The following is a 27,280-nucleotide window of genomic DNA, read 5'->3' on the forward strand; positions in this document are numbered from 1 at the left end:
TAAATTCCTGCGCCTGTAAGTTTAATTTACTCGTCGCGCGCTGCGTTAATATAATTTAAGTTCCTACGTCTCCCACTTTGTTCTATTACCGCGTTACGCAGTTGCTAGTAGTACTGTAGTTAAGTTAGTGTATGCATTTAGTTTGTAATAACTTTTAACTGTTAAATTCGTTTATTAACATCCAGCTTCGAATTACCCAAACTTATTCTTGCCGAGCACGGTTAGCACGAACCGCTTTTACGTACCTGAAAAATAAAAAGAATCATCAGATTTTCGAGTAACTTGCCCAAATCGTGAATAAATGTACTAATTTGTCATTGTAACATGGTTGTTCTGTTTCATACACCTCGAGCTCGCTTACGAGGTACCACGTAAGTAACTGTCATGAGGATACGGTTTTATATTCCTATGAATGCTCTTTGTTGACTACCAAATTGACCGATAAAGGAGAATGAAGGGGTGTCCCATCTTCTCCGAATCCACTATGCCATGCTTATGTTAAGATCATTTTATTGATAGAATAAAAATACTTACGTTTGCATGGTAACAGGATCTGGTTGAACTGGATAATCACTCCATGCTTTTACCTTGGCGTATACACGAACCGTTGTGAATCTAAACGTATAGAAAATGTCGATTTTGAGGAAATACGGTTTAATTTAAAATATAAAGTTCAATGAATGGATGTAACTTATTTATTCTCGCATGAAGGGCAAAGACATTCTTTATAACATGGGTGTTCTGCTTCATTCACCTCGTGTCGGCTTACGTGTTAGCACGTATGTAGCTTTGTGGGTAATAAACTACATACATTCACCCAGTTTAACTAAAATACATAAGAAAAAGGATTATTTTACTTGGTAAAGTCCAGGTCCCTGCAGTTGGTTCCTGAAACAGCATCGTTTGGATCTAAACTACAAACCAGTTCGTCGTTCCTTGGGACTGTTACAACATACGTGGCATATGGACTCTTGCATGGCTTCACACCGAAGAACTCGTTTGAATTCTCGCAGAATTTGTATTCCTATGTTACATAACAATAATTGTCATTTTTTATGGAAACTAACCAAAAACCCCCCCTTTCAAGGGAAAAAATTAGAAAAAGAAACTGTTTTTATAAAAGAAATTAACAAAACGAAATTTTACTACAAATATATTAAAAATGAAACAAAGTTTTACGGCTTTCAAGAACTTAGCGTCCAATGTCGGGTCCTGCGTTGACGTGACGGGATTTGATTGGTCGTATGACATCACGTGACCGCCGTCAACATTTTCAGGGGTTTGTTCAAGTAGTGTGGTGGCTACAACACCCCCAGCTTCGGGGACCAGGAAGTAAGAATCACCCATGTGGGCGACCTTAATGTAAACCCTGCGTGGAAATTACATGAGAGTTGAATTATTAAATGTAACTTTTTTGCGTGGCGGGACAATGACAGTCGTTAGAACATGGGCGATTTGTTTCATACACCTTGTGCTTGGTACACCTTGTGCATTTATGTAACTTTGTGAGTATGATTAAATGTAACTTGGTTATCGTTACATTGCACGGCAACCACAGCTGTTATAACACGGGTGGCCCTTTTCATACACCTCGTGCTCGCCTACGAGTTTCCACGTATGTAACTTTGTAGGTGAATATTTTTTGACGTTGTAAAAGTATCTCGAGATACCAACAAACTAATATTTTTAAGAAGGATTTTATTTTGCGTTTTCTCTCTTCAAATTTCTAAATTAGATATTTAGTGCACTCACGTGGTGGGTACAGTGCTTGGCTGGGTGGCGCCATCGAGCTCGATATACATCGACACCAAACGACCATTGTAACAATCTTGACATCCAGTGGTAGTGACGTCATTGGGGTCTACGTCGATTTTGAAAGTGAATTGACCCTCAGTGTGTAGTTGGTCAATTATATCAGGGTAGGTGGCCTGGGGGTATGTTTGCGTTAGTTTCACATTATGTTGTGTATTTTTAGCTGGAGGGTTAGCACGTATGTCTTTAGCCCAGATTTATGGGCTCGAGAATTGGTGCTGCTACTATTTTGGGTGTATGTGTCCTTGGGTAAGACACTTACTCGTAATTGCTCCAACCCAGTGGTCACTTGGGTGGGGTTGGGTTAACTTATGCCACAACCAGCTATATGAATTTTTATGCTCGTGTGGCGGGAAAACGACAGTCGTTACAACACCGGTGTTCTTTTTCATACACCTCATACCAGCCTATGAGTTACGGCAAATGTAACTTTGTGGGTAATTAATATTTTTCATAACATATAACCTGATCGTATTCCCAGTAAGCATTGAATGTATGGGAAGATGGTCCTGCTGACGATGCAATCAAGTTAAGGAAGACTGCTCGTTGATCTTCAAGGTCTTGTTGTAATAATTGTAACTCGAATATTCCTTCTAGTTGCCCCAAGTTAGATGTCATGACCTGATGGTAGAGACATATAAAATATATATAGTAGGGTGGGGGAAGGTGGGACATACTTTCATTCTATTTTCTCGTCCCATTTGGTAGTAATAAACAAAGAACATTCAAGATATTATAAAACCGTATTCTTACGACTTCCATAGACCGTTGTTGAATGCTTAAACTACGATCAAAATAATTGGATATTATGTGCTAAAGGTATTCCGTCTTCCCCCACCCTACTATATATATTTTATATGTCACCCTACTATATATATTTTACACTGTTGCTACCAGGCATACTTATGCTTGAATTTTAGCCCACCCTACAAATTTGTTGCTGAAAATCAGCATTTTTGCTTTTGTTGGGTATCATTTTACCCTGATAAACACCTGAATAGGAAACATCGGCTGGCAAAAAATTGTTTGGCGGGAAAAGTACAAAAAAATGGCATAGCTATAATCTATATTGTCATATTAAAAGAAAATTGTGTTTTGTTTATACCTCATCACTGAAGTAGTTGGTGTATTTATCCAAAGCGTCAAAGTCCCATAAACATGAGAACTGGTAAGCCTTTGATAATTCATATAAAGATCTCATTATTGTGTTTTCCTCTTCTTGGTACAAACTGTTGGTAAAACAAAAAATGATTTATCACTTTGTCTTAGAATAAGTTACAAAGATCAGATAACAAAGAGTAGAAGTGAATTAGCAGCAAAACAAAGTCGGTAAAATTAAGAATCATTTTTTTATGATTAAAGATGTCAAAAAATGTTCTGGTTTATGAGGGTAGATTGGTAAGTTAGATATACTGTATTGTTTTATGTTATGTACAAGACACCTATGTTATAACTCAACAGTGAGCATAAGGTGTATGAATACAACATGTGTGCATGGTATATACAAGAATACACCCAAGCTATAACTCGACAGTGAGCATAAGAGCCACCAACCTAAACATAAGGTCACTGAATGATCGTTTAACTTCCATCGCCACACTTCCTTCGGCAGAGTTGGCAGCTGTATCAACAGTTGTTTGTGCTTCAGCAAGCAAAGCACGGTTGTAACCAATTTCCTGCAAAAAAAGGTTCTAAAACAATACGAAAAAAATATTAGTACATTTAGCTTTTTATTTGTAATAAAAGAATTTCAAAAAGGTTAAAATGAACAATTTTTCTGTAGAACTGAATAAAACAAGAAATAACAGAATTGAAAACATAAAAAACTGTGTTGATAATTGAGTGTTCATTTTACCTTTAACTGGACATCTATGTTCATAATACGGTCAATAAGAGAGATTCTTAAAGCTGCGTCTCTATAGAAATCATCTACTACTCTGTCCAAGTCTTGTACCTGGTGTATTGTATGATGACAGTAAGAATAAGGCGCAAATATAAGTTAAGTTGACAGTGAGCATGAGGTGTATGAGCAGTAGTATGATGAATAACTGGCGCTATATTTTATATAGGTAAGATGCTATGACAAGGAAGGACAGGAGATATTTTAGACCAGAGGTTGCCATTTTGCCATTGTAGTCAATTACCTACTTACGAATAGACAATAAGCATAAGGGTGTATGGATAGACCATGCTTGTCTGTTGTATAAGGAGACACCTATGTTATAACTTGATATTAAGCATAAGGAATACCACAAAACAAGACACTTACAATTTGACTGTCAGGGTTATCATACAGACACTCAAGTTCTTTAGTGAGAAGTTCCTTATTCTTAGCCAAGTCACTCAACATAATAACAGGCACAGCTGATGCATCCATAGTTGTAAAATCTAAGTCTTCTGGATCAATTTTCTTGTAATCGTATCCAAAATCAAGTCTTTATGATGAAAAATATTGCGGCTTAATAGGGGATTATTTATAGATGAATGAATGACGTTGGTAGGGCAACAACAGTTGTTATAACACGGTTGTCTATTTCTTACACTTCATTTTCGCATACTAATTACCAAGTATGTAGCTGTGTGGGTGACTGGGTGTAAATAAACTTTATACAAAAAGATATTTAAAACTGCCAAACAAATGACGGTTAGAAAATTATTGTTAGAAAAATCCATTGATGTTTTAATTAATTACCTTTCTTGTAAAGTAACTGCAGCCTCTTTAATGGTTGGCGCATCACAATCTGGTCGTCCAAATAACACATCAAGTACCTACAATACCAGACATATTGATCTTAATATGGACTCATTATATAATACAGAATGAAAAAATAAGGGACTCCTAGATTAAACTGTAAAAGATCTGTTTTATCTGTTTTTTAATAGTAGGCCTTTAGGGTGCATTTATGTATTTTACAATTTAAATCTTTGGCTCTGTATATGTAAGTGGCTAAGCGCAGATCTGCACAGTAGTTAGGAGCTGGAATTATAACCAAAAGCTACCAAATTATATGTGGCTTTGAACGAAACAATTAACAGACATTGCCCAAAGCTAATGGTCATTAAATGCGTTCCAGCACTCTAGGTGTCAGGTTGAGGGCAAAAATATAGCATAAATCTCAGGTCCCATGGCGTGTCGTAATGAGACCCATACTACAACTCATGGGACCCATAAAATAACCTTACTGACCTGAGTAGCCGAGTTGAAAGCATCAGTTGGATTGAGGTGAATAAGTCCTTCTACAAACCCAGCTATGCCTCCAATAAGAGTTGGTATTCCAGATATAAGTTCTTGGACCTATAGTAGGGTGGGGAAAAATAGGACAACTTTTTATTCTATTTTCTGGTCCCAATAGGTAGTGAACAAAGAAAATTCAAAGAATTATAATATCAATATATCATTATATGTAAATCAATACTTTATATAAAAACAGCACGATTTATTTATCATAGTATTTAATAGAAACTTATTTAAGATGAACGTAACTTATTTATATTCGCGTGGCAGGGCACTGACAATTGTTATAAACCTCGTGCCCGCTTTCGAGTTACCACATATGTAACCTGGTGGTAACAATTTTTGTGACATTTTAATACTATCTAAACCCAATAAAACAAAAGTAAATTATGAATCTTTACCTGGTCTTGTACGATAGCAAGCGGCACGAGTATATTGATCTGCAACACTTCACTCTTCATTCCACGCTCTAGTTGGCGCAGAGATTTCACGTAAAGATTTTTCGCACTTTCTAATTCAACCTCGCTGTTGGCAAGCTCTCTATCTTCGAGTGATATAGCAGCAGAAGCTGTGGATTGGATGGTGTTGGCTACGACAACTACATCTTGTACCTGAGTATAAGTATAGGGTTAGATGGGAGGAGGGGTGTATTTGAGTTCTATAATGTAGGCTTATTGGTCCAAAAAGCACTTTTTTATTATATAAGTAGCATATTTTATTTTATGAGGGTGATGTCTTCAGGGAGGCGCACCTGGGCCTATGATGTTGGCTTGTTGGTCAAAGTCTTTTTTATTGTATGAGGGCGGTTTATATCTTTAAAGTTGTAAAACAGCAGTTATATTACCTCATCCATTACACTGTTGTAAGCATCTTCAAATGCTTTGCCTGTTGCAATCATAGATTCAGTACGTGTGAATAGATAAGACCAGTCAAGATCTGGTGCATAAGATTGTGTGTGCCCGTAATAATCAAATCCTTCGTTAATCATATCCATCTTAAGTGAAACCTAAACACGAAAACAATGTAAAGGTATTTAGTGTAATTGTTACACATTTTGTTGTGGTTAGAGTGGATGATTCTAACCAAGAGGGGTTGGTTTCAAGGCTTGATGCTACCTTGATGATTGTTGGTGTGTGTACTTCTAAAAAAGACACTTAATAACGACAATTGCTTAAAGCTTGAACCCAGTGGTCAGTCATGGGTTGTCCAAACTGTAAGTCATACATTAAAAAAGTGATAACTTGTATGCAGGCACGAGGTGTATGAAACAGAACACCTGTGGTATAATGACTGACGTTTTCCTGCCACACAAGATAAATGAATTGCAATCCAATCCATATATCCCCTAGTGAATAGAAACTGTCATCTCTATTATAAAAGTTACAGCAGCGACCATGCTCACGTATGCATTATAAAATCCATTCACTATTTATCTACATTATGCAATTACCTCTTGGTGCATAGCAGATGTATCTGATGTTACAGATAAGAGGAAGTTGAATACATCGCTCGCTCCTTGGTTGTCGTTCCTCTGGAAGAGAGACTCTCCGTGTCTCCGGATCACATCCAAGAGCTCAAGATCAGATTCAAAGTAACTTTTCACGGAAGCTTTTTGACGAAGATCTGCCTTGTTGATGTTACCTACTGCACCCTGGAAATAAATTGATAATGAAATATATTTGTTTAGTTTTGAAATGAATTTATTGCAATTTTTACTTGCTCAATGCCACTGCATTCAAGGTGTTAATACACCTTAACATCTTTAGCGGTAGAAAACAAAAAAGTTATGATACAACTATTATCAAAATATAAAACTAAAAAAATGTCCTTAAAAATTTCATCACTTTCAATACAGACGTAAAATTAACAAAAATAGCCGTGGTGTAATAATACCTATTGAAAAAAACAAACAAACAAATTAAATTGCTTACCGGCACAGGAACTGGGTATTCTTGGAACCCATCAAGCCCTGGTTGTCCACTGATACCATTGGGTCCTCTATCTGACCCACAATCTGGATCACTGTTACATTCAGGCCAGCATATAATTAGAATACACATCAACCATGCGTGGCATACACGACCACAGCCTCCAGTGCCTCCATAACTGGAAAGTTAATGAATGAATGGATGTAACTTGCTCATCCTTGTGCGGTGGGGTGTTGTATAAATGTTAAGTATGAAGGAAATGAATGGCAACGACAGTTGTTAAAACACAGGTATTTTTCATACACCCTGTGCCCGCTTAATGTATAAATGTTAAGAATGAATGAATGAATTTAAACTTGTTTATTCACATGCGGTGGGGCAACGACAGATGTTATAACACATTTTATGCACCTCGTGCCCGCTTACAAGTTATACAACATATGTAAGTGGGTGAATACTTTTTGTTAATGTGTTGAATAATATATACTTCTTGTTTATTCTTGTTTGTATAGACGGCGAACGGCCCAGTTAAAGTTGTTTTAGAACTAAAACTGGGATAATAAACATAATATTAACCATGTTCCAACAATGAAAACCTTATTCAACTTAATGGAAACCTTATTCATATTAACAATGAAAACCTTATTCACCCCTAACCTTACGCCTATGGGTCAACTCCACTCACCCTCCACGGCCCCCTAACCCATGTTCAGCAGGGAAACCCCCAGTTCCAGGCATCTGCTTCATATATATATATCCAGATAAACTCTCAGTGTAAACAGTAACAGCCCCAGCGTTACCCCCAGCCCCGGGAATCCCTGCTTTTGCTGCGTCTCCCCCATTACCTCCATTAGGACCTGGGTAACCTGGTAAGAAAAGGGTTAACAACTAATTTAAAGTTGAATATGGTGAAACAGTCACACTTTCAAGTTGACACACTTTTCCACACTTTTTATCCAAAGCGTGAATTAACAAGCGTTGTTTTGCTGTTGATTCCCTTTAAATAACATGTTTGCTTTTGTTTTCGAAAGATAAGTAAAATTATTCTATGTTATGTAACAGCAACAACATACTAACATAGTGGATATATAAAACAGTATTAGTGGTATGAACGAGATCTTTCCAGAAATATTTGTTTTTATGGTCTTAAAGAACCGACAGTCCGCCTGCCATACAACGAGATATTTTTAGCGTTAAGTGACCTGTCTAAACACATATGCTCACTTTGACACAAATACGCTTGAAGACATGTTAAACCCCATCAACATACCCACATAGTTCTTCTCCCCAAACAAATCACCACACGCCTGTCCACAAGTTTCAGAGTTTCCTAGTCCAGCTGTCTCCCATGTATTATCTGTGCCCTGGTATCCGTCACCACCAGACTGTGCTACGTTACCATTCGATGCCTATATGTGTTGAAATGTAATGGTTGTATATATGTTTATATATTGATGGTAATTGTCTAGTTATAACATCGGTGTCTTTTTACACAACAGACACATACAGTGTATCATACACTACATGCTCACTGTAGAGTTATAACATGGGTGTCTTCTTATACACCAGACATACATGGTGTATTCATACACCTCATGCTCACTGTCAAGTTATAACATGGGTGTCTTCTTATACACCAGACATACATGGTGTATTCATACACCTCATGCTCGCTGTCAAGTTATAACACGGGTGTCTTCCTATACACCAGACACACATGGTGTATTCATACACCTCATGCTCACTGTCGAGTTATAACATGGGTGTCTTCTTTACACCAGACACACATGGTGTATTCATACATCTCATGCTCACTGCCTAGTTAAAACATGAGTGTCTTCTTATACACCAGACACTAATAAATACAACAGTATTACCCAATATACACACAGCACCTCACCTGTGTTATTACATTAACATTCCCGATGATATTATGCACATATATATCCACAGTTGGTGAATTAACCCCACTTTTACCATTCACCCCATCCTTCATCTCATCCGCTTTAGTGAGGTAATAACACTGGCTGCCATCTGTGGTTTCGCAAACATCCGGTGCCTGTGGGTTGGGAAGGGATGACGTCATGAATATGTTATGACGTCACGAGTAATGACGTCATAAACTGCGACGTCATGACGTTACACGCGCGTCAACGACTTGGCGTGATATTGAAGACGTTTTCAGAATGGAAAGGTTTTAAATTACGTCGTGTAACGTCAATAAAAATGCGACGTCATTATTAATGACGTCAAATAACGTTGGGCGAGCGATCGTTAACACAGCTTGAGGCAAAATAATTTAAAATACGCCAAAACTTCTTAAATACGACGAAATTCACACCACACGCGCGTATACCGCTAACGTTAACCTTACCTGCAAATGTAAAGTGCCTTCGTTTGAGATAATGTTCCTTGCTTTGATTGTAAGTGATTTAAGACCTTGGAAGTTAATGAGGGTTTGATCGACGTATACTGTGTCACCACGCACTGTTAACGTCATGGTGGACTTTGTTGACGTAGATTGCGTCACTGGGAACGCGCTGTAGAACATTTAAACAATACATTAAGTTAAAGCGCATCAGTCTTTACCCCAGTGGTAACGGATTCGTGGCTCGACGCTGCGTATCATTGTATGTGTCATTGGGCAAGACACTAACGGCAATTGCTCCAACCAAGTGGTCTTTATGGGTTGAATAAATAAATGTAACTTACTGCTATCACACGGCCACACGGGTGTTAATACACCTCGTGTTAGCTTACGAGTTACCATGTATGTTACTTTGTGGGTGATTTTTGTCTAAATTGCCAGTGTCTTGCACAAGAACACACAGCCCACAGTGGTAACAACGTCGAGCCTCGAACCCGTAACGTAACATCCAATTAATACTTTACCCTTGACTGTTTTCGACTAGCATCTGTCGAACCGTTGACATGTAAATCTCCCTTCCTATTACGTCATAGTTGCCAGCATTGTCGTCTGTGAGAGCAGGGGTATACACCCATAAAGGACTGCCAATACTGTACGTATTAGCTGCGTTGTAGTTGCCCATGGTCGAAACAGATTCTGTAAATAAAACGTGTCGTATGTGGAAATATTTTTATGACGTCACAAAAATTAACGTCCTAATTAAATTTGAATGTCGTTTTATTAAAACAATGTTTCTGGGAACAGGGCTAAATCTTTACGTGAACGATCAGTTTCAATACAAACAAGATAAGTACATAAGTATAATACGATTTAATGAGCTAGTTCAAAGATACAAAACGTGTTTTTTCGACGTCAAGCGACACATTTTACATCACAAAGCATGTAAAAAAAATCCCAGGTTCCACGGCGTGTCTCGCCGTAGGACATCACTCATACAGAACAAAATAATGAAAATTTAAATACCGTTAGTGGTTATGAATACAAATATGGCAGCTAATTAAACCGTGGGAAACAACAGCTTTTTTGTGACGTAACATAACCCACCATTCGGCCACAACAATAGCTGTAGCGGCGCGTCCCAAAACATATTCACCCACAAAGTTAAATATGTGGTATAACTCGTAAGCGGGTACGAAGTGTATGAAACAGAACGTCCGTGTCAACAACTATCGTTGACCGGCCATGCGAGAATAATGTAAGTTACATTTATTCATTAATTCATGTATGTAAAACAGAACACCCATGTTTACTTATTTTATAACAATTGTCGTTCACTGCCACGCGAGGATAAATAATTTAACATCATTATGTCATAAACACCTGTCATTGGCTCCGTAATTTCTTCCGCGCTCCAATACAACACGGGACTTTGGCCCCACCCAGTGGTTGGGGCGTCAGTACGTCGGATCGTTACGTCATAACCAGTGGTGTCAAGGTTCTTGACTTGCGTCGAAAATCTGGATAATAAAAGATTGGACAAGTAATTTAATGAATGTAACTAATTTACTCTTGCATGGCGGGGGGACAAGACAGTCGTTATAACACAGATGTTCTGTTTCATACACGTCGTGCCCACTAACTAATAACCACATATCAATATGATAACTTTGTGTAACACTAAATATATAATATACATAAGTGACCATGTATGTACTTACGTATCTGGATAGTCGGGGTTGCCTCTTACCCAAGCGTTTAGCTCAGGTACGGTAGCATATGGGATGGTGAAGGTTACGTGGGTCGTCATGGTGCTTGTTTCCGATGGAGCCAACGTCATACTGACCGCTATCACATAATGATATGGTTGATTTGGTGATTTTTTACACCTTATGTTATTAGTTTGGGAAAAATATGTATGTGTCATTGGGTAAGACAATAAGACATTAAACATCAAAATAAAGGAAAAATTCATACGTTGCAGAGGGCACGAGGTATATGGAACAGAATAACCGTGTTATAACGACTACCGCTGCCCCGTCCACCAAGGAAAAGCAACGTATGTTCAGATCAATACATTCAAACAGCAAATACCTTCGTTCTGAACTTGAGCATCCCATTCCAAACTGGGCGACCAATCCCAACCGGCTGTAGGCAGATCATACCGGCTCACTGTGACGTCAAACCCGGTAGGATCAACCGACGTCACCTGGGTTCGAAACTCACCGCTGCCCTTTATACTGTTCCTAACCCATGAGTACACACTGGGTGTTACTTCGAACGCAGACGGGAACGTTTTGAATGGCACACGTAGGTTAACAGTCGGAGTGGCCGATTCACCAATCGAGAATGAACCAGTTTGTTCTGGAAATAACCAGTTTACGTGCACGGCTTAACCAAACAAACACAAATCGAGAAATTAAACAGTCAGTTACGGTGAAGGAGGGTGGGACACTTTATCTTTCGATTTTATTGTCCCATTTGGTAGTAAGCATAGAACATTTAAAGAACTACAAAACTGTTGTTGCAAATTGTTTAAAACACAATCAGGATATTTGAATTTTATAAGCTAAAGGTGTCCCATTTTACCCCACAGTGCTATACATACTTACCTACTGATCCTGCAGCGTACACAGTATAAGCGAACACGCATAAGAATGCGATAATACGCAATACTATTGCTTCGTTCATTTTGCACACGAAACAACACTGAAAAAAAGATAAACTAAATAATAAACGACTGTAAAGCAATGAAAAAAAATAAAAGGATAAACATTTTAAAATCATTCCGTATAACTTGAATATAAAAAATGCATTACTGAGCATATAATTAGAACGAAATACAAGTCCACGCAGTCATTACATGAAACGATATGAAACCTAAAACTGAATCGTTCAATAACAGCTTGGCAATTACAATTTATATCTGCAAAAGGTGGCGTGATGGTATGATCGTACGATCTATAGCGTGGGAATAACATGGTTATGAACAGGTGTATCTTATACACCAGGTAATTTCGCTTGCAATGGACATTTTGTTAAAACATTTCGTAATATACGCTGTATGACCAATTGCTTGGCCAATAGGGCGCCTTTGGCCTAAATTTTAGGGCCCATATGGCGTATCACACTGCAGGACGTCACCCACATAGAACAGATTCTATTCTAGATTCGATTCTGTTCCAGGTCTTTTTAATAGAAGTAATTCAACGCGGTATAGTGTTTAAGTTTTATTTCACGAACCGGTACACTGTTTGTCGCATATTTTAATACATACGGTTACGGGTTTAAAAACGTAAACATGTTAGCGACAAAATAGAGTTGTAGCGGTAATTGGATGTTATAACAATACACAAAATCGCGACGAACAATAGAACACAACGCTCTACGACATTGTTAATCTAATTGTTTACAAATTGATTGATTTTCTCGGATTGTGACGCATTTTACAAGATGCGTAACGTTCCGAACGTGAGAAAATGCTATTACGCATTCTTTGAAGTGTTTTTAACAGCGTCCGGTTTCCCTTTTCTACGTCACGATACGAGAATAAACTTGTTTAAACTAGTTTGTGCGGTAGCAGCAATTGCTGAATACGTGTCCTGCGGCAGACCCTTCTAATCACCGACTGTTGAGCGACATAGAGCATTGTGAGGTAATACACGTATACTTGTAAAGCAGTAAGGCATCTAAGAGTCATGGTCATAAGGGATTACCATGTTAGAGTATTCGGTTGGTTTGTTGAGACGGTTTCCAATGCTTATACTGTATTGTAAATAGTCGTGTATTTGCATTGGCTATGCTGTCTATTCGGTACATGGTTCATTATACACAAACAGACAACTGTATTAGAAAGACAAGTTTCGATGTTACGAAACCCTGCCATATGGTTTTCATACAACTTACACTGACATTGAATTAATAAATGTGACTTATTTTATCCTCGCGTGGCGAGGCAATCACACTCGATATAACACGGGTGTTCTGTTTCATACACCTCGTGCCCGCTTACAAGTTACCACGTACGTAATTTTTATAACTTTTAAGTCAATAAATAACGTAAGTGATTTCGAAAACGCAGCTAAAGGTTACCGCATTAAGCTTCGAATCCAACACAGGTGTTTCCTCTAATTGAGCAGATTACACCGTTTATTGCACAGCCGCGTAAAATCAACATATAGGCATTTTGTACACGCCGTAAAATTTAATCGCCCGTAATGTTGCTTTATGGCGGCATTTTAAAGTAAGACTCTATTTAACAGAGAAATTCCGTATTTTAGGAATTTGTTCTTCGTAATCAAAATGGCAGAAATATCGGCAGTACAGCATAGCGGTGATAAAAGCCAAACAGTGCACCGATAAAAAATAAACAATATACAGCAGCTGATAAAGGTAAAACCGTGGGTAATTTACCACAAGAAAACAAAAACAAATGTGTAGGGTGTTTTTAAACAACAATAAATACTATATACTACGCACTATATTTAAATAAACCATAAAAATTACCGGATATGAAACAAAAGGTAAAAACACGCCCGCATAAATTAAGCAATAAAGAAACAAATAGTCTTGAAAATATGGTGAACAATAATTCTTTAGGTCAGGCTCATGCTCACTGTCAGGTTATAACATGGGTGTTTTTATATACACCAGACACATGGTGTATTCATACACCTCATGCTCGCTTTCGGGGTATAGTCCGCCTATAGTTACCAAACAGTGAACACGAGGTATTTAGGACACAATTGTGATTAACTGCCCAAAATTTGTTTTATGGTTTCTCCGACTAGACAAACTTGACAAATAACTAAACCGAACACGTATTATACGGCGGCTAGATGGACGTTTATGGGCTCTATAGGGAATGGAGGTCAGAGGCCTTTTTCTTAGAAATGGCCAGAGCTCTGGACTGTGTTGCGGTACTGCCCCGCGGGCCGTACAAGGCTGCGTATAAATACGAGGGATATGTGGATTGTGAATATGTAGTAAAGTAAAGGTTAGAATAATACAATACCTCTACAAGTATATAAGACTACAGGCATGAGAAAGGCGCATGTGTAATATAATGCGCTGTGTATAGCGTATACGTCGCAAGTTTAAAAGGTTGTTACAATAGAATATCTTTACAGGTCTATATATGGACATGCGTATTTATTTCGCTGTGACGAGCGGTATAAAAAGTATATTACATGCATGAAAGGTGTATGTGTCGCAAGATAAAAAAACAAAAGCTAGCGCATATTTAATTCGCTGTGACGGACATTATAAGAAGTGTATTAGTCGACGTTGTTTTGTCGCTTCCCCTTCTCTTCGCTATTTTAATTAATTTGAACCACGTTACTTTATTCCAAGATAAATCAAATTTATTTTTCTTAAATACGAGTTAGGCGCCACATTTATACAGTAGTTTTTTGCAGGCATAAGCATACCTTTATTTGCGCCGTTTATAACCTATATAATGTAATAATGTAATTGTTATTTACTGTTCGAAAACGATAGCAAAGATCATGTTATTTAAAGAACGAAGAGAAGGGAATCAACAGAAAAACAACAGTTATTATTAGGATAGTTCGGCAGCTCGCAATAAAAATAGACAGAGATTTTCCCAGCGTGTCCTGTAACGCTTTTCTATGTATCTCTAACGTTATATACGATTTAAGTCATCGAATAGCAAAAAACTCTCAAGAGATTTTACGGTTTTTAAATTTCATGCCTTTGAAGTTATATATAGTACGTTTCATATTTCGAAGCGAGAATCACGGAAAACGTTATGGTTCTTAGCCTTATGGAGATTTGATGCGCAAATTTAATGTAACTTTACCATTTATTACCAACAGCGAGGTATAAGCATTGAGACATTGTGCTGCGACTTCGACATTTTAAAAGAATGGACAAAACTTGCGTTCTTATACTGCTTATTGTAGCTACTGTTTCAGCTCAACTAGATATACCAGGTAAATTATTTAAATTAAAGTTTAAACGGGGGCAGTTACATGTATACTGTAGTAATGGGCCGAATTCAATCAGTGCGACTTTGTAGTCGCTTTAATAAGACATCGTCTCATGTAGGTTGTTCGTATTATAAGTCTCCTTGTGGTTTAGTTATAACACGGCCCACGGGTATTCTGTTTCATACACTTTGGTAAATTAAAACAATAAATATAACTTATTCATCCTCGCGTGGCGGGACACGATAGTCGTTACAACACGGGTGTTCCTTTTCGCGCGCACCTCGTGCCCCCTTTTAGGAGTCACCACGTATGTAACTTCGTGGGTGGTTATATTTTGAATTACAGTTTAAAATATTTGTCATTTCAGCGGACCAATGTCAGTGTTGGGTACCTACTTACAAGAGAGCGCCATGTAACGTATATAGTCCAAATATGGGACGAACTCAATGTGAAGGCATGGGATGCTGTTACCACGAAAGTGGGCAAATGAATACACCAACATGCTATAGACGTACAGGTATGCTACACATATATAGTAGGGTGGGGAAGATGGGACACCTTCGGCACATTTTATCCGAATATCTTGATCGTGTTGTAAACAATTAACAACGGTGTATTGCAGTCGGGAGGGTACGGTTTTATAGTTATTTAAATACTCTTTGTCTACTACCAAATGAGACGGAAAAAGTGAATAAAACGGTGTCCCATCTTACCCCAGGCATAATTAATACAACTGTCAGCAGTTGTATATATTACATACAAAACGGAAATTATATTTAAAATAACCTAAAATGCATTTTTTGCAGCCCAATGCCCACCACGACAATGCCTTATTCCAGCCTCCGAAAGGAGTGTGTGTATAACAGCAAATCTCGGTCCAAACAGATGTTTAAACGGTCAGTGCTGTTATGACGGCGGATCTGCACCGCACTGCTACAGGCCTATTGGCGGTAAGTACTTATTGTTTTGGTTACATATATGTAAGTTCGGCATTGTGTGTTCATACACCTCATGCTCACTGTCGAGGTATAACATGAGTGTCTTTTTATATACAGTCACACATGGCGTGTTCATACATCTTATGTTCACTGTTGAGTTATAATATGAGGGGTCTATGCACCAAATACACAGAAAAACACATTAACCTTTTTTTTAATGAAGAGACAACCAATTAAATAAACTTTTACAAATTTCAAATCTACAGGTCAACCAGTGCCTGCCTACGACACCAGTTTAAGACTTAGCATGTTTTCGAATGGTAACGAAAACACACCGTTCTCACCAAAGGGATATTTACACCACGGCAATGCAATGTTGGTGGTTGGAGGATGCGCAACTGCAGTCATTCCATGCGGGACATCGAAAACGAACAGGTAGGTAGCGCAGTGTTGCCCGGTAAAAAGTTCCCAGTGTTGCCAAAAATTTTTTTTTAATTTTTTTTAAGTTTTGTTGCTAAGATTTGTAATTTATATTGGAGAAAAACAGAGACAAGTGATAATTAATAATTAAGCAATTACCATTTATTGTCTTGCCCAAGGACAACCAGCCACAATGGTGGCAGCGTCAAGCTTTGAACCTGTAAACTGTTGGCTAGAGGCAAGCGCTCTTAAGCACTATGCCAGTTAATTATTAATTATAACTTACTAAATCTGATGTGAATTTTTTTAGAGACCAGTGTAGCAGATTCATGTGTTGTTGGATTCCAAGCAGGAGGCTACCATCAGGACAAGCTTGCTTTACCTCCGTTTACAACTTTATCAAGTTTCCATGTAAGCACAAAATAAAACGCAGAAACTTTTCTGAAATAGAAAATTAAAAAAAAAGCTGACATGCAACAGAAATCGCAATAACATAAAAAACTGTGTAATTTTCACATTTCAATATTTTGAGTTTTAAATACAAATGAAATTTGTGCAAAAGCTGATTAAGATATAATAAATCTAACATATACAGCTTGCGCTTAACAGCTAAGCTGCATAAATTTTACTAAATGATTCAACCATTACATACTGTATTGTGTTTGTCACATGAATTAAAATTTAAATGACTTGTTATTAGTTGCAAAGTGGGATAACTGGGGTGAATGGACTACATGCACTGCTTCAGCTTGTGGAACTGGAACACAAACCAGAACAAGGACTTGTATTGATGGACAAGTTGGACAAAATGGGTAAGAACTAAGAATGATGTCTGTGTGGGTGGTAGATAAAGCACATAACCATTATCAATGCCAAGTTATAACATTGTTGTCTTTTATATATAATACATACATGGTTATTCTATATTTATACACCTCATGCTCACTGTCAAGCTATAACATGGGTGTCACCAGACATACATGGTGTATTCATACATATTATACTCACATAGGTGTCTTTTTATATTTAGTTATAGCAGTATGTATAGGTAACTCGTAACTTTATGATAAAAAAGTATAAAAAATACAACCCTTTCATCAAAGAAAGTATTTTTAAGCTTACCTTTCTAAATACAGCTGTGAAGGAAGTGAAACTGATACACAAGCATGCCAAGGTTCTTGTACAATATCATGGGGAGCGTGGGCTCAGTGGTCTACATGCCAAAGTGCTGAGCCAACTTGCACATCGGGCACAAGGTCCAGATCTCGTGTATGTGTCAACCAAGCTGGTGTCACTCAAGCAAATACAGCGTGCACAACAGGTGCTGCATCAGAGGTATGAACCATGCTTGCTTGGAGTTTGAATTATTTCAGTGTGTTACAAATAGATGAAGACAAACTATATGAAATATTTAGGATTTGGCGTAAAACCCAGGTCTTCGATAAAGACTTCACTCATATAGAATATTTTAAGTTTTGTTATTGGAGAAACACGGTGTAATAAAAAGGGAAGTAAAGCACATTTGTAAACAAAAATAACTCCAAAAAAGTTACTAATTTACCCTTTTTAGAGCGAAACATGCAATGCCCAATTATGTCCTGCTTATACTCAATGGGCTGGATCTTGCAGTGTAACCTGTGGAGGTGGGATCCAAAACCGTGCCCGAACTTGCACAACGACGCCTACAGGACCCATTCCATCATCATGTACTACTATTGCTGGACAAGCATGCAACACCCAGAGCTGCAGTAAGTAGAACCTAGAAAAAGGGAGTTTGGAACACTATTGTTTACCACAAAGTTTACTAAAGTATAAATAAATATACGTTACTTAGTTATTCTTGTGTGGCGGGGCATAGACAGTCGATTTAACATGGGGTTCTGTTTCACACAACATGTCTTGAGTAAAACAGTCTAAACATAAACCTTAAATATTAATAAATAACTGTTTACAGACAAAGACTTAGACATCATGTTCATTGTGGACTCTTCACAGCAACTTGACTCGTGCTCAGCAAAAGAGGCATCACTTGGACAAGTTGCGCCATTTACACCTGCAGGAGGACTTCTAACAACAGCCAATTTCCCCAACTTTGTTCAACAAAAAACTTTTCTTACTTCGTAAGTGGGTTGTTTAATTTGTTTTAAAATATATACCCAATACAGATAGTTTTTTCACCATCTAAAAAACTGTATATATCTATTTAACAATTTAAATCACACTATTTACAAATTGAAATACTTCATAGCTGTTTTCAAATTCTAACCAAACTGTATTAATTTTTAAATTATCTTAATCTAACAGTTTTTAAAACATAATCTCAATGTACTTATATACACATTACTTACAAATTCATTTCTTTGAAAGGTTTTTCAGCATCTACAAGACTGTAGTTGCTGGCCGAACTAACGTTGGGGTGTTGTCACGCTCAGGAAGCTGTGCAGCAGCTACTTCTACAAACTACCACAAAATTAAAGCACTGAGTGACACATATGTGCCGCTACAGGTTAAAAACTTTTTTCTCTTTACACATGTGATCCACTTGCAAAATCAAGTCCAATTTGTTTGGGCCACTAACAATTACCTTGCTTAAAACTTTTATACACAATTAAAATATTTTATTTAGTTGACTCCTACAGTACCATCAATAAATCACCAACAATAACTTGACAAAAAATTTTAAATCTGAATTTCAAATAATTTTCTATTCCAGGCTGAAGCAGCTATTTCTTACCTCTGTGGGTTCCCAGATTTTTTCTCAACCCTTGGTTGTGGTATTGAATACATCAAAACTGGCAACACTAATAACCCAGATGTTATTGTTGAGATTCTGCCCGATATTACTACCTTGTCTTCAACTCTTTTACGTAAGTTTTGGACTAAACATTAAATGGTAACAGCACTAAATGACAGCATGGTATATATAAATGAAGGTAACTTGTTTACCCTCGGCACGGCATTGACAGTTGTTATAAGTTAAAACACGTCAAGTGTTCTGTTCTATACACATTGTGCCCGCTTATAAGTTACCACGTATGTAACTTTGTGAGTGATTATGTCTGATGCTGTTAATTCTAACAACTTATTAGTGAGCACTGGGTTGGAGTAATTGTTGTTAAGTGTCTTGCCAAAGGACACATACGTGCACAGAAGTAGCAGAGGTAAGCCTTGAATCCATAACTTCTAGGTTAGAGGCAGGGTGCCAACAACAATTATGCCAGATGTCTGACCATAGATATATATGGTTCATAAATACTTTACATAGCTTATGTTTTAGGCACATATTTTCTTCCTTTTTGCAGAGGTGTACCAAAATAATGTGGCTTCAATAAACACAATAGCTGGCGCAACAAGAGTATTGACTGTTACTGCGGCAGATCTTTCGCTATCTTCGATGACGCAGGCCAACATTGATGCAAATGTACTATGTAAGTGAAAAAAAACCTGGTGTTTTTAATTAAGTGACATATTTAAATAAAGATGTTGGTAAAAATTTGAGAAAAATTGTAAAAAAAAAGTCTGAGAGTAGATTAATTTTACTTCTGCAATAATTTCTTTTCCAACATGCGTTAACCTAGTATTTTTTATTCTAGTTGGCAAGCAATGGGCATGTAGAAGCACTACACCACCAGCAACCTGTATATATTATCTTGGAACTGTATATAATCCAGCACAAGTTATTGCTAACTTCATCTTAGCAACAGCAGATTTGTAAAAAGTCTAATTTACATTGACTACCCTGCAAAATGCGGTGTCAGTGAATCATAACCAATTTTTAACTGAGAAGTTAAAAGAAAGAAATGCTTTTGAACCTACACTAGTGAAAGAGCAACTAAATTTTATCAGCTAAAAAGTTATGCTTACCCTGATTGTGTTTGAAAAATAACACTTTTTCTACTTTTTTATTGAATTTGTGCCATTTTTCTTTTGCTTGTTTGTTTAATTGATTGAATATTTGAATACACCAAAGACTTACCAAAGATGTTGCGTGCATTCTGTCATTTTTACCTAATCAGTTCTATACAAGTCTATAAAGACAGATATTCCTCATTCCGCAGTTTTATCAAATATAAAGAACGAAATTTAAAATTTCAAGATTTTGGCGGGAACACGCAATGCATTGTGGGTACTCATCTATAGAAATTCGCAGCAATAAAAATTGTAGGGGCGCAAAATCATTTTAAACGGTTTATAACATTACAGAAAAAAAACAGTAATCTAAATTCATATTTTTAAACTTAAAGCACAAAAATAGCCTCTCTCTTGTTTACGTAGCATTTTTTGCGCAAATTGTAGTCACATGATGGCGTAAACGTAACTGCGCATGCGCAGCAGTCGGTTAGTATAGAAATGTATGTAACCAGGCAGAACAGTTTTTGTTGATAGTTTTTAAACTAAACTTAGCGTGTATTGACACAACAGAATTGTTCATTTAAATTGCAATGCATACTGAGATGCATTTCAGTTATACATTTAAACTTCTTGTATCTATTTTTTGTATAATACCTTTGCAAAAATGTTTGTAGTAAGATAGTTATAATACTTTTATAACCATATAGTATGGATAAATGTGGCAATTACTTAGTACATTGCATTTGTGTTAGCTTTACTTTTACATTAAGAAAACAAAATTGTTAAACCACAGTTTTTAGGTGTCACGGTGCAATGAACATTGCGCAATCTTTTTCTGCTGACTCATTGTGAAACAGCTTCTTAACTATGAACCCTGACCCCACATATGATACTGAGGACAACCAGAAACAATGGGAGACCATTAATGACCATGTCCAGCAAATGCTCTTCCTCACCGACGGTATAACAGGGGGGTCACCCCTCTCGACCTCACCCGCAATCCCCAGCCCCCTAACCTCACCCCCCCAAGTAAATTCACGGGTCCACCACACCTCCCATAACCCTATGTACCGGCGCAGTGAAGGAGACATACAAGGGCGACCTACAGAGCAGTTAAACCTAGCCCCTACACCACAAACTGCCCCGGTACTTGGGTTCCAGCCCCATTGGGGTGTCCCTGAATCGCCAGTCACCACTGCTCCCACAATCCATTCCTCATACAGTTATCCAGTTTTCCATAATCCTAATCCAACCTTCCAAGCTGCCCAAGAAAATATCGCAACCAATGGCACTAGCTCACCTGGTGTGGTGGCACCAGATCAAAAAGACTTTTTTACGAAACCAAAAACCGGTTCTCCATACAACAGTCGCAAATATAATGCAAAACCAACAATGACGAAAATGAACCTTAAAAGAACAAGTTACCCTACAATTACGGTTCCGAAAACCTTAGAAAACAGTCAGGCATATCATGTAGACTACCCTCGAAACACTGGTGACAGTTCCCCACAAGTAATAAGGCAACAATCTTCTCCAAGTATAATCAGTCCAACCGGTGTCCCATTTCTGCCCCACAGCACCTCACAACCAGTTATGAACATCAACCAATTCACCCCAATCGGGAACACAGGCTTTAATAGCCCTGAGCGTAATTCACCTGTAATGTACCATATGTCACCAAACCTGCGTAGAAAATCAGCGCCTGCGACGGACACTCGTCCATTTCTAAAAACCAATACAAGAAGAACTGTATCTCAAATCCCACAACACATAGCCCCACCTAATGGGCTTCCAGGTTCTAGTTATCTAAAAGATTCCTTTCTACCGACCTTGAGTGATCCATTGGAAAAAGTTGATGAGGTACCAACTGTTGATACCGGGTATAATGATGATGATTATACTAATGGTGAGTTAAGGTTATGTGAGTTCCTACTTCCTACTATACATAGCTTGACATAAAGGTTGAATTGGCTTTAGTATAGAAATTGGCTTTGGTGAGGAAATTACATATTAGACTGGTGTAAAGTATTTTTAAGTTTTTTTGTGCATTAAAACATTGCCTTCTGTTATTTTTAAACACGTTCAAGGCAGGAAGGCACTATAATATTTTCATATTGTTTCCTAAAAGTTTAACATTAAGAATATTAGCCTTTTATTTATTTTACCTATCTAAAACTTTGATGTGTTCACAGCTTTATTGCAACATCAAACTGAGAGGATGAATCGTTTACGAGCTGAGTATAATGCAAAGAAATGTGAGTTGGAAAATCTTGGTGGGGATGTAAGCCACCTTGAGGAAAAAGTGCAACAACGTAATCTGCGTCATAAAAGTCCTTCTTCAGTGAGTCCAAAGTTTATATATTATATAGGTGCATAATTATGTGTGTATAACACTTCATAGGTATCAGTTTTTTTTCTTCTTTTTTTGGGTCTCTTTTTGACCCAGACATTTCTAAATGCAGTTACACTCCTCATAGTAATGAAACATAGGGAACCTCATTGACTAATATGGCGAATGAAATAAACTTTGGCTTTGCTCATTTGCATATTGCAGGCAGCTTTAATTTAAAGCTATACTTAGTATTAAAAGATGTTGTTAAAAAACATGAAGTTAGCCAGTTACCAACAGCTGCATGTTAAATAATAGCGCAACTGTATTTTATTTGCCCAACACTGTGTGGCAGTGGCAGAAGTAAACACCCATTGTTGTACTGTTTATATGCTAGGTTCAAGTAAAAAAACACTAAGTTAGCATTTTCTGTTAAAATATGGTACAATTTTAATTGCCATGTATTTATTATTTATACCAGTCTGTAAGCCCTGTAATGATAATCTTTTTTACATGTTTGTTTGTGGCTTATGCATGCATGCAGCCTCTAGGCAAGTAATGTATATATATAACATCATTTTTTATCGCTTAGCCGGGTAAAAATACACAAGACTTTTGTACAAGTTTTTAATTTTCTAAAGACTAATATTAGGATTGAGAAAAGCAAATATAATTCATTTCATTGTTAACTTATAAGTAGTTCACTAGTTATAAGTGGCATGTTTTTTAATATTGTTGTGGTAACATTGTTAAAATGCAATTAAACCTTAGGCCTATTCATCAAAAATTATAAGCCTGCTTGATTACTGTGGTGAATGCAATATACTTTGAATGTTTGTTTGTGTATCTATACCCAACAGCAAGAAAAATTCATTTAATATATTGCTCCAAAATATCCATTTAGTAAATTGCTCGAAAAATCAATTCTTATTGACGTTTATTGCCCACTTTATATAACCTGTCAATTCTGCCATCTTAAACATTAAAGTATGCTAAAGGTATTTTTTTTTGACATCATTATCCTTACGAAGTTCAACTGCTAACTGTGTACATAGCACATCAGACCACCAGTGTCAGGTGGAATTTAGCTTATACTGTATACAGATGGTGGTGGAACAGGCAGTTTCTCCTTTGCTATTATTTTTTAATTTTCTAGTGCCACTGTCAATAGTATTCTGTTAAAGTTTACCTCGAAGCGTGAAAACTGTCACGTTTTATATTTATTATCGGGATAGGAATTTTTGTGTTAACCTAATTTTAGTAGTAGTCTGTTAAAAACGTATAGATATAACAACTTTTTAAATGCAATTTTCAGTTTACACTGCAGTGTATTTGTTAATTAATTAAGCTCTGTTTCGGTTTTAAAACTAAAACCATCTTTAGTGAGCTTAATGCTTCGCAATTACACTTTGTCTAGTACCGTAGCAAAGTGGTTACAATGCATTTAGCCCAAAGTTCAAAAGTACAGGGCTTAATGATGCAAAAAAAATAAGGAAACTACAAAGTTACGTACTTGATAACTCGTGTTATAGCGACTGCCGTTGCCCAGCCATGCCAAGATAAATAATTTTATTATATGTATATATGTATTATATATATTTTGATTATTTTCATTCACGTTTTCATACACTACCATCTATACAGTTGCAAGTGGAAATAGGAAGGCTAAGGGAAATCAATCGGCAACTTGAAATTGATTGCAACTGCATGTACAAGGAAGTGGATTTATTTTCAAAAGATGGTAAGTCATTTTCTAGCGTAAGGTATGAAATAAACTTTAATGGGTGGGGGAAGATAGCTTTGTGCTTATAAACCAGATCTTAGAATCTGTGGTTACTAATTTACCTCCATACAACAACATAACTATGTTAACAATAAAAGTGTTCACAACCAGTTACTCGTATCTATACAATCCTATGTGGTAAGCTATATTTGTCCCAAGATGTTAAAATCCTTCACCGTACAAACATGGGTAGATATTATCTTGTACACCAAAACCATCTTCAGTAATATTTAATAAAGCGAATCATTTTAGATGAAAATCATATCATACAAATGGGCCTTCATTTCGTATTGAAACGTGTCAGAAATGTTATGTTTTATAAACATGCTAAATGCTAATTATGTTATAATTGCTGTTACTTTTTAGGGTCTGTCATGTTTATATTAAAACTGACCAGAAAAATTCATTTTTTATTCACCTAAATTAGGTAAATATTCAACAAAAAAACATGCAATCCTTATACTGTGTTTTTTTATAGGTGATAATACAAGAGAAGACTTTTATTCAAGATACAACAGACCTGCTTCTGTAAAGCCGCAACAAACAAAGCAAAGAAAAGGTAATTACATTCTGAATGCACGAGCGCTATAATAATTACAAGTTGGTGTTATTATTTGTTTGGTTTGAAGTGGTTGGTTTAATACACATTATAACACATAGTTAGTGTTAGTTGGATATTTGTGGTAACTTGTAGTCGCAGGCAGGTATGGGGTGTGTTTTTACAGCTGTTGTTTTTACACCACATGAGGATAAATATGTTTGTTTTTTCATAGGCCTTATTTTATTGTCAGATGAGGTTCTGCAGCATTGCACTGCATGTATGTCCTAGGATTTAGGCCAGGAATGGGCCATCACCCCATAGTTTTCTTTTCTGTCCTTATGTAATTTAATCAGTGATTTTTTTTTCTCCAATGCATTGCTGACAGTTTAGGCAAACTATTACACCCATGTCTGTAGACTTATAATTCTAATTCTTATCTTTATCTTATCTAACCTTTATAATTCTAATTCTTATCTTATCTAACCTTTACACCTAGCTTCCCTGCGTCAGTTTACTTCAGTTCAAGACCTTCCCCCTCCACCCCCACCCCCTCCAGATGATGAACCTAAATGGAGATGCAGCCATTGCACCTTTGATAATCACGCAGCCCTTAATAAATGCGAGGTATGTGTTATAAAAGCCGAGTAGCTGTTTTAAGCTAAAAACTGGCTACAACATCTTTTATTCTGTGTGCTTCAGCTCCTGCAGTGTAGCATGCCATGGGTCTTTTAGGCCAGGTTTGACCCATTACCCCATAACAATATAATATGTTTAAAAACCTTGTTTGGCGCCTACAAACATACATGTGAATGAATAAATGTAACTTGTAGCTGTTATAACACGGGTGTTCTGTTTTATTATACATCTCGTGCCAGTTTACAAGTTACCAAATATGTTACTTTGTGGGTGATTATTTTGGAGAATTTTTTATACCTTCCAGTATGTACTAATTCTTTTTCCCTTACAGATGTGCGAGTTCCCACGCGAGGTTCAAAGCAGCAGAGCCAGAATTACCTAACCTACACAAACTAACCTGTTTCCTTTCAAGTATTTTCCTTTCCAGTGCTTTTGCATTCCAAAAGTTATTTCATAGTGAGTTGGTATTGCCAAAATTGGCCAGTAGCTCGTTCGTATGAGCTATAGTTGACTGTGCAATAACTACGCTACCATCAAAAACTTGCACTCGCCGATAGTATAAGGTACTTCCAGGGCCCGTAGGTGCTAATGGGCCACTGTCTATTTCTCATAAAGATATTTTAATATCCATTTAGTGCTTAAACCTTACAGTGAGCAGTATATTGTCACCACATTGGACGCTTTACATTTGAACACTGTTACAGCGTTAGAAGCCAAAGTTTGGACAGCATTTCTCTCTTTTCTTTCTTCTCCAAAATCAGCTAAAAGTGTTACTTTTCTTATATTCTGGCTTGCCAAGTTATATTACCGGAGACAATTGACAAGCAATGTCTTTTACAATCTTTCCTGTACATTGGACATTACTTTCCCCAAAGGCTAATGCTGTTATGTGTACACTCCAGCTGCATCAAACACTATACGAAGCCTCTTAAACAAGCATTGAAAGTTTCAACTCTGCACTCTTGAAAGCAAAACCGTTACGTTCCAACCCCGTTCAGAAATCAGTATGCACTTAACTTTTAAATGTACATTTCCATGTTTTACAAGAGTCTCTTCCGTTCGGCTGCTGCCCCTCCAAGTGTATGAACAAGGCCGTTTTTTTTTTCATTCTACGATTGCCTTAATACTGTTGTTTCGCCAATAATGTTTAAATTACCGAGCGTGCCATGAGCAGCTTATGAAAAGTATTTGTTATTTTTCAACAAGGGAAGCAAAAGAAGAATCAAACAGGACCAGGTAAGGTGTAACAGCCAGAGTAAAAGTGTGTCTAGACTCTTAGAGTAACATAAATTTAATTTATCTTTTTTAATACAGCAGCGAAGAAAAGAAGAATCAAACAGGACCAGGTAAGGTGTAACAGCCAGAGTAAAAGTGTGTCTAGACTCTTAGAGTAACATAAATTTAATTTATCTTTTTTAATACAGCAGCGAAGACAAGGTAAATAAAAACAGAAGAGGAATTAGCAGCAAAAGCTGGAGAAAGATTTGTTG

General features: G+C 37.0%; 3 protein-coding genes across 3 annotated transcripts; 2 read left to right on the forward strand and 1 right to left on the reverse strand.

Annotated features, from left to right (window-relative positions):
* Window positions 1-127: 127 nt before the first annotated feature.
* LOC100176654 lies at window positions 128-17,356 on the reverse strand. The gene is made up of 26 exons (XM_002123848.5): window positions 16,936-17,356; window positions 11,953-12,049; window positions 11,435-11,704; window positions 11,062-11,188; window positions 10,724-10,860; window positions 9,868-10,039; window positions 9,350-9,515; window positions 8,876-9,034; window positions 8,246-8,384; window positions 7,661-7,841; window positions 6,979-7,153; window positions 6,498-6,698; window positions 5,892-6,053; window positions 5,449-5,658; window positions 5,000-5,107; window positions 4,505-4,581; window positions 4,082-4,247; window positions 3,668-3,766; window positions 3,367-3,488; window positions 2,918-3,041; window positions 2,278-2,433; window positions 1,753-1,928; window positions 1,180-1,369; window positions 858-1,024; window positions 535-615; window positions 128-245 (listed from the first exon to the last, which is right to left on the reverse strand). Exons 1-26 carry the CDS (start codon window positions 16,978-16,980, stop codon window positions 203-205), a joined length of 3,750 nt encoding a protein of 1,249 aa, XP_002123884.5. The 5' UTR covers window positions 16,981-17,356; the 3' UTR covers window positions 128-202.
* Window positions 15,137-20,629, forward strand: LOC100184430 (SCO-spondin). The gene is made up of 13 exons (XM_002128688.4): window positions 15,137-15,294; window positions 15,659-15,808; window positions 16,098-16,241; window positions 16,496-16,664; window positions 16,960-17,060; window positions 17,350-17,461; window positions 17,786-17,984; window positions 18,220-18,397; window positions 18,604-18,769; window positions 19,017-19,155; window positions 19,363-19,516; window positions 19,952-20,077; window positions 20,243-20,629. Exons 1-13 carry the CDS (start codon window positions 15,228-15,230, stop codon window positions 20,362-20,364), a joined length of 1,827 nt encoding a protein of 608 aa, XP_002128724.1. The 5' UTR covers window positions 15,137-15,227; the 3' UTR covers window positions 20,365-20,629.
* Window positions 20,630-21,090: 461 nt separating this feature from the next.
* On the forward strand, window positions 21,091-26,974 carry LOC100186829 (TGF-beta-activated kinase 1 and MAP3K7-binding protein 2-like). The gene is made up of 6 exons (XM_026834764.1): window positions 21,091-22,407; window positions 22,694-22,842; window positions 24,475-24,571; window positions 25,092-25,172; window positions 25,651-25,778; window positions 26,122-26,974. The coding sequence occupies exons 1-6, from the start codon at window positions 21,369-21,371 to the stop codon at window positions 26,170-26,172; spliced, it is 1,545 nt and encodes a 514-aa protein (XP_026690565.1). The 5' UTR covers window positions 21,091-21,368; the 3' UTR covers window positions 26,173-26,974.
* Window positions 26,975-27,280: the final 306 nt, after the last annotated feature.

Source organism: Ciona intestinalis, chromosome 6 (assembly GCF_000224145.3).
Source record: "Ciona intestinalis chromosome 6, KH, whole genome shotgun sequence".
NCBI lineage: Eukaryota > Metazoa > Chordata > Ascidiacea > Phlebobranchia > Cionidae > Ciona > Ciona intestinalis.

Excerpts from the sequence above, each read along its gene's own strand:
- LOC100184430 (XM_002128688.4), top strand. The coding sequence starts at position 15,228 with ATGGACAAAACTTGCGTTCTTATACTGCTTATTGTAGCTACTGTTTCA. Across the intron at positions 15,809-16,097 it reads AACATGCTATAGACGTACAG|CCCAATGCCCACCACGACAA; the intron begins GTATGCTACACA and ends CATTTTTTGCAG. Across the intron at positions 19,517-19,951 it reads CTTGTCTTCAACTCTTTTAC|AGGTGTACCAAAATAATGTG; the intron begins GTAAGTTTTGGA and ends TCCTTTTTGCAG.
- LOC100186829 (XM_026834764.1), top strand. The coding sequence starts at position 21,369 with ATGAACCCTGACCCCACATATGATACTGAGGACAACCAGAAACAATGG. Across the intron at positions 22,408-22,693 it reads TGATGATGATTATACTAATG|CTTTATTGCAACATCAAACT; the intron begins GTGAGTTAAGGT and ends ATGTGTTCACAG. Across the intron at positions 25,779-26,121 it reads CAGCCCTTAATAAATGCGAG|ATGTGCGAGTTCCCACGCGA; the intron begins GTATGTGTTATA and ends TTTCCCTTACAG.
- LOC100176654 (XM_002123848.5), bottom strand. The coding sequence starts at position 16,980 with ATGAATCTGCTACACTGGTCTCTAAAAAAATTCACATCAGATTTA. Across the intron at positions 3,767-4,081 it reads ATAACCCTGACAGTCAAATT|GTACAAGACTTGGACAGAGT; the intron begins GTAAGTGTCTTG and ends ACAATACACCAG. Across the intron at positions 2,434-2,917 it reads CCAACTACTTCAGTGATGAG|GTCATGACATCTAACTTGGG; the intron begins GTATAAACAAAA and ends CTCTACCATCAG.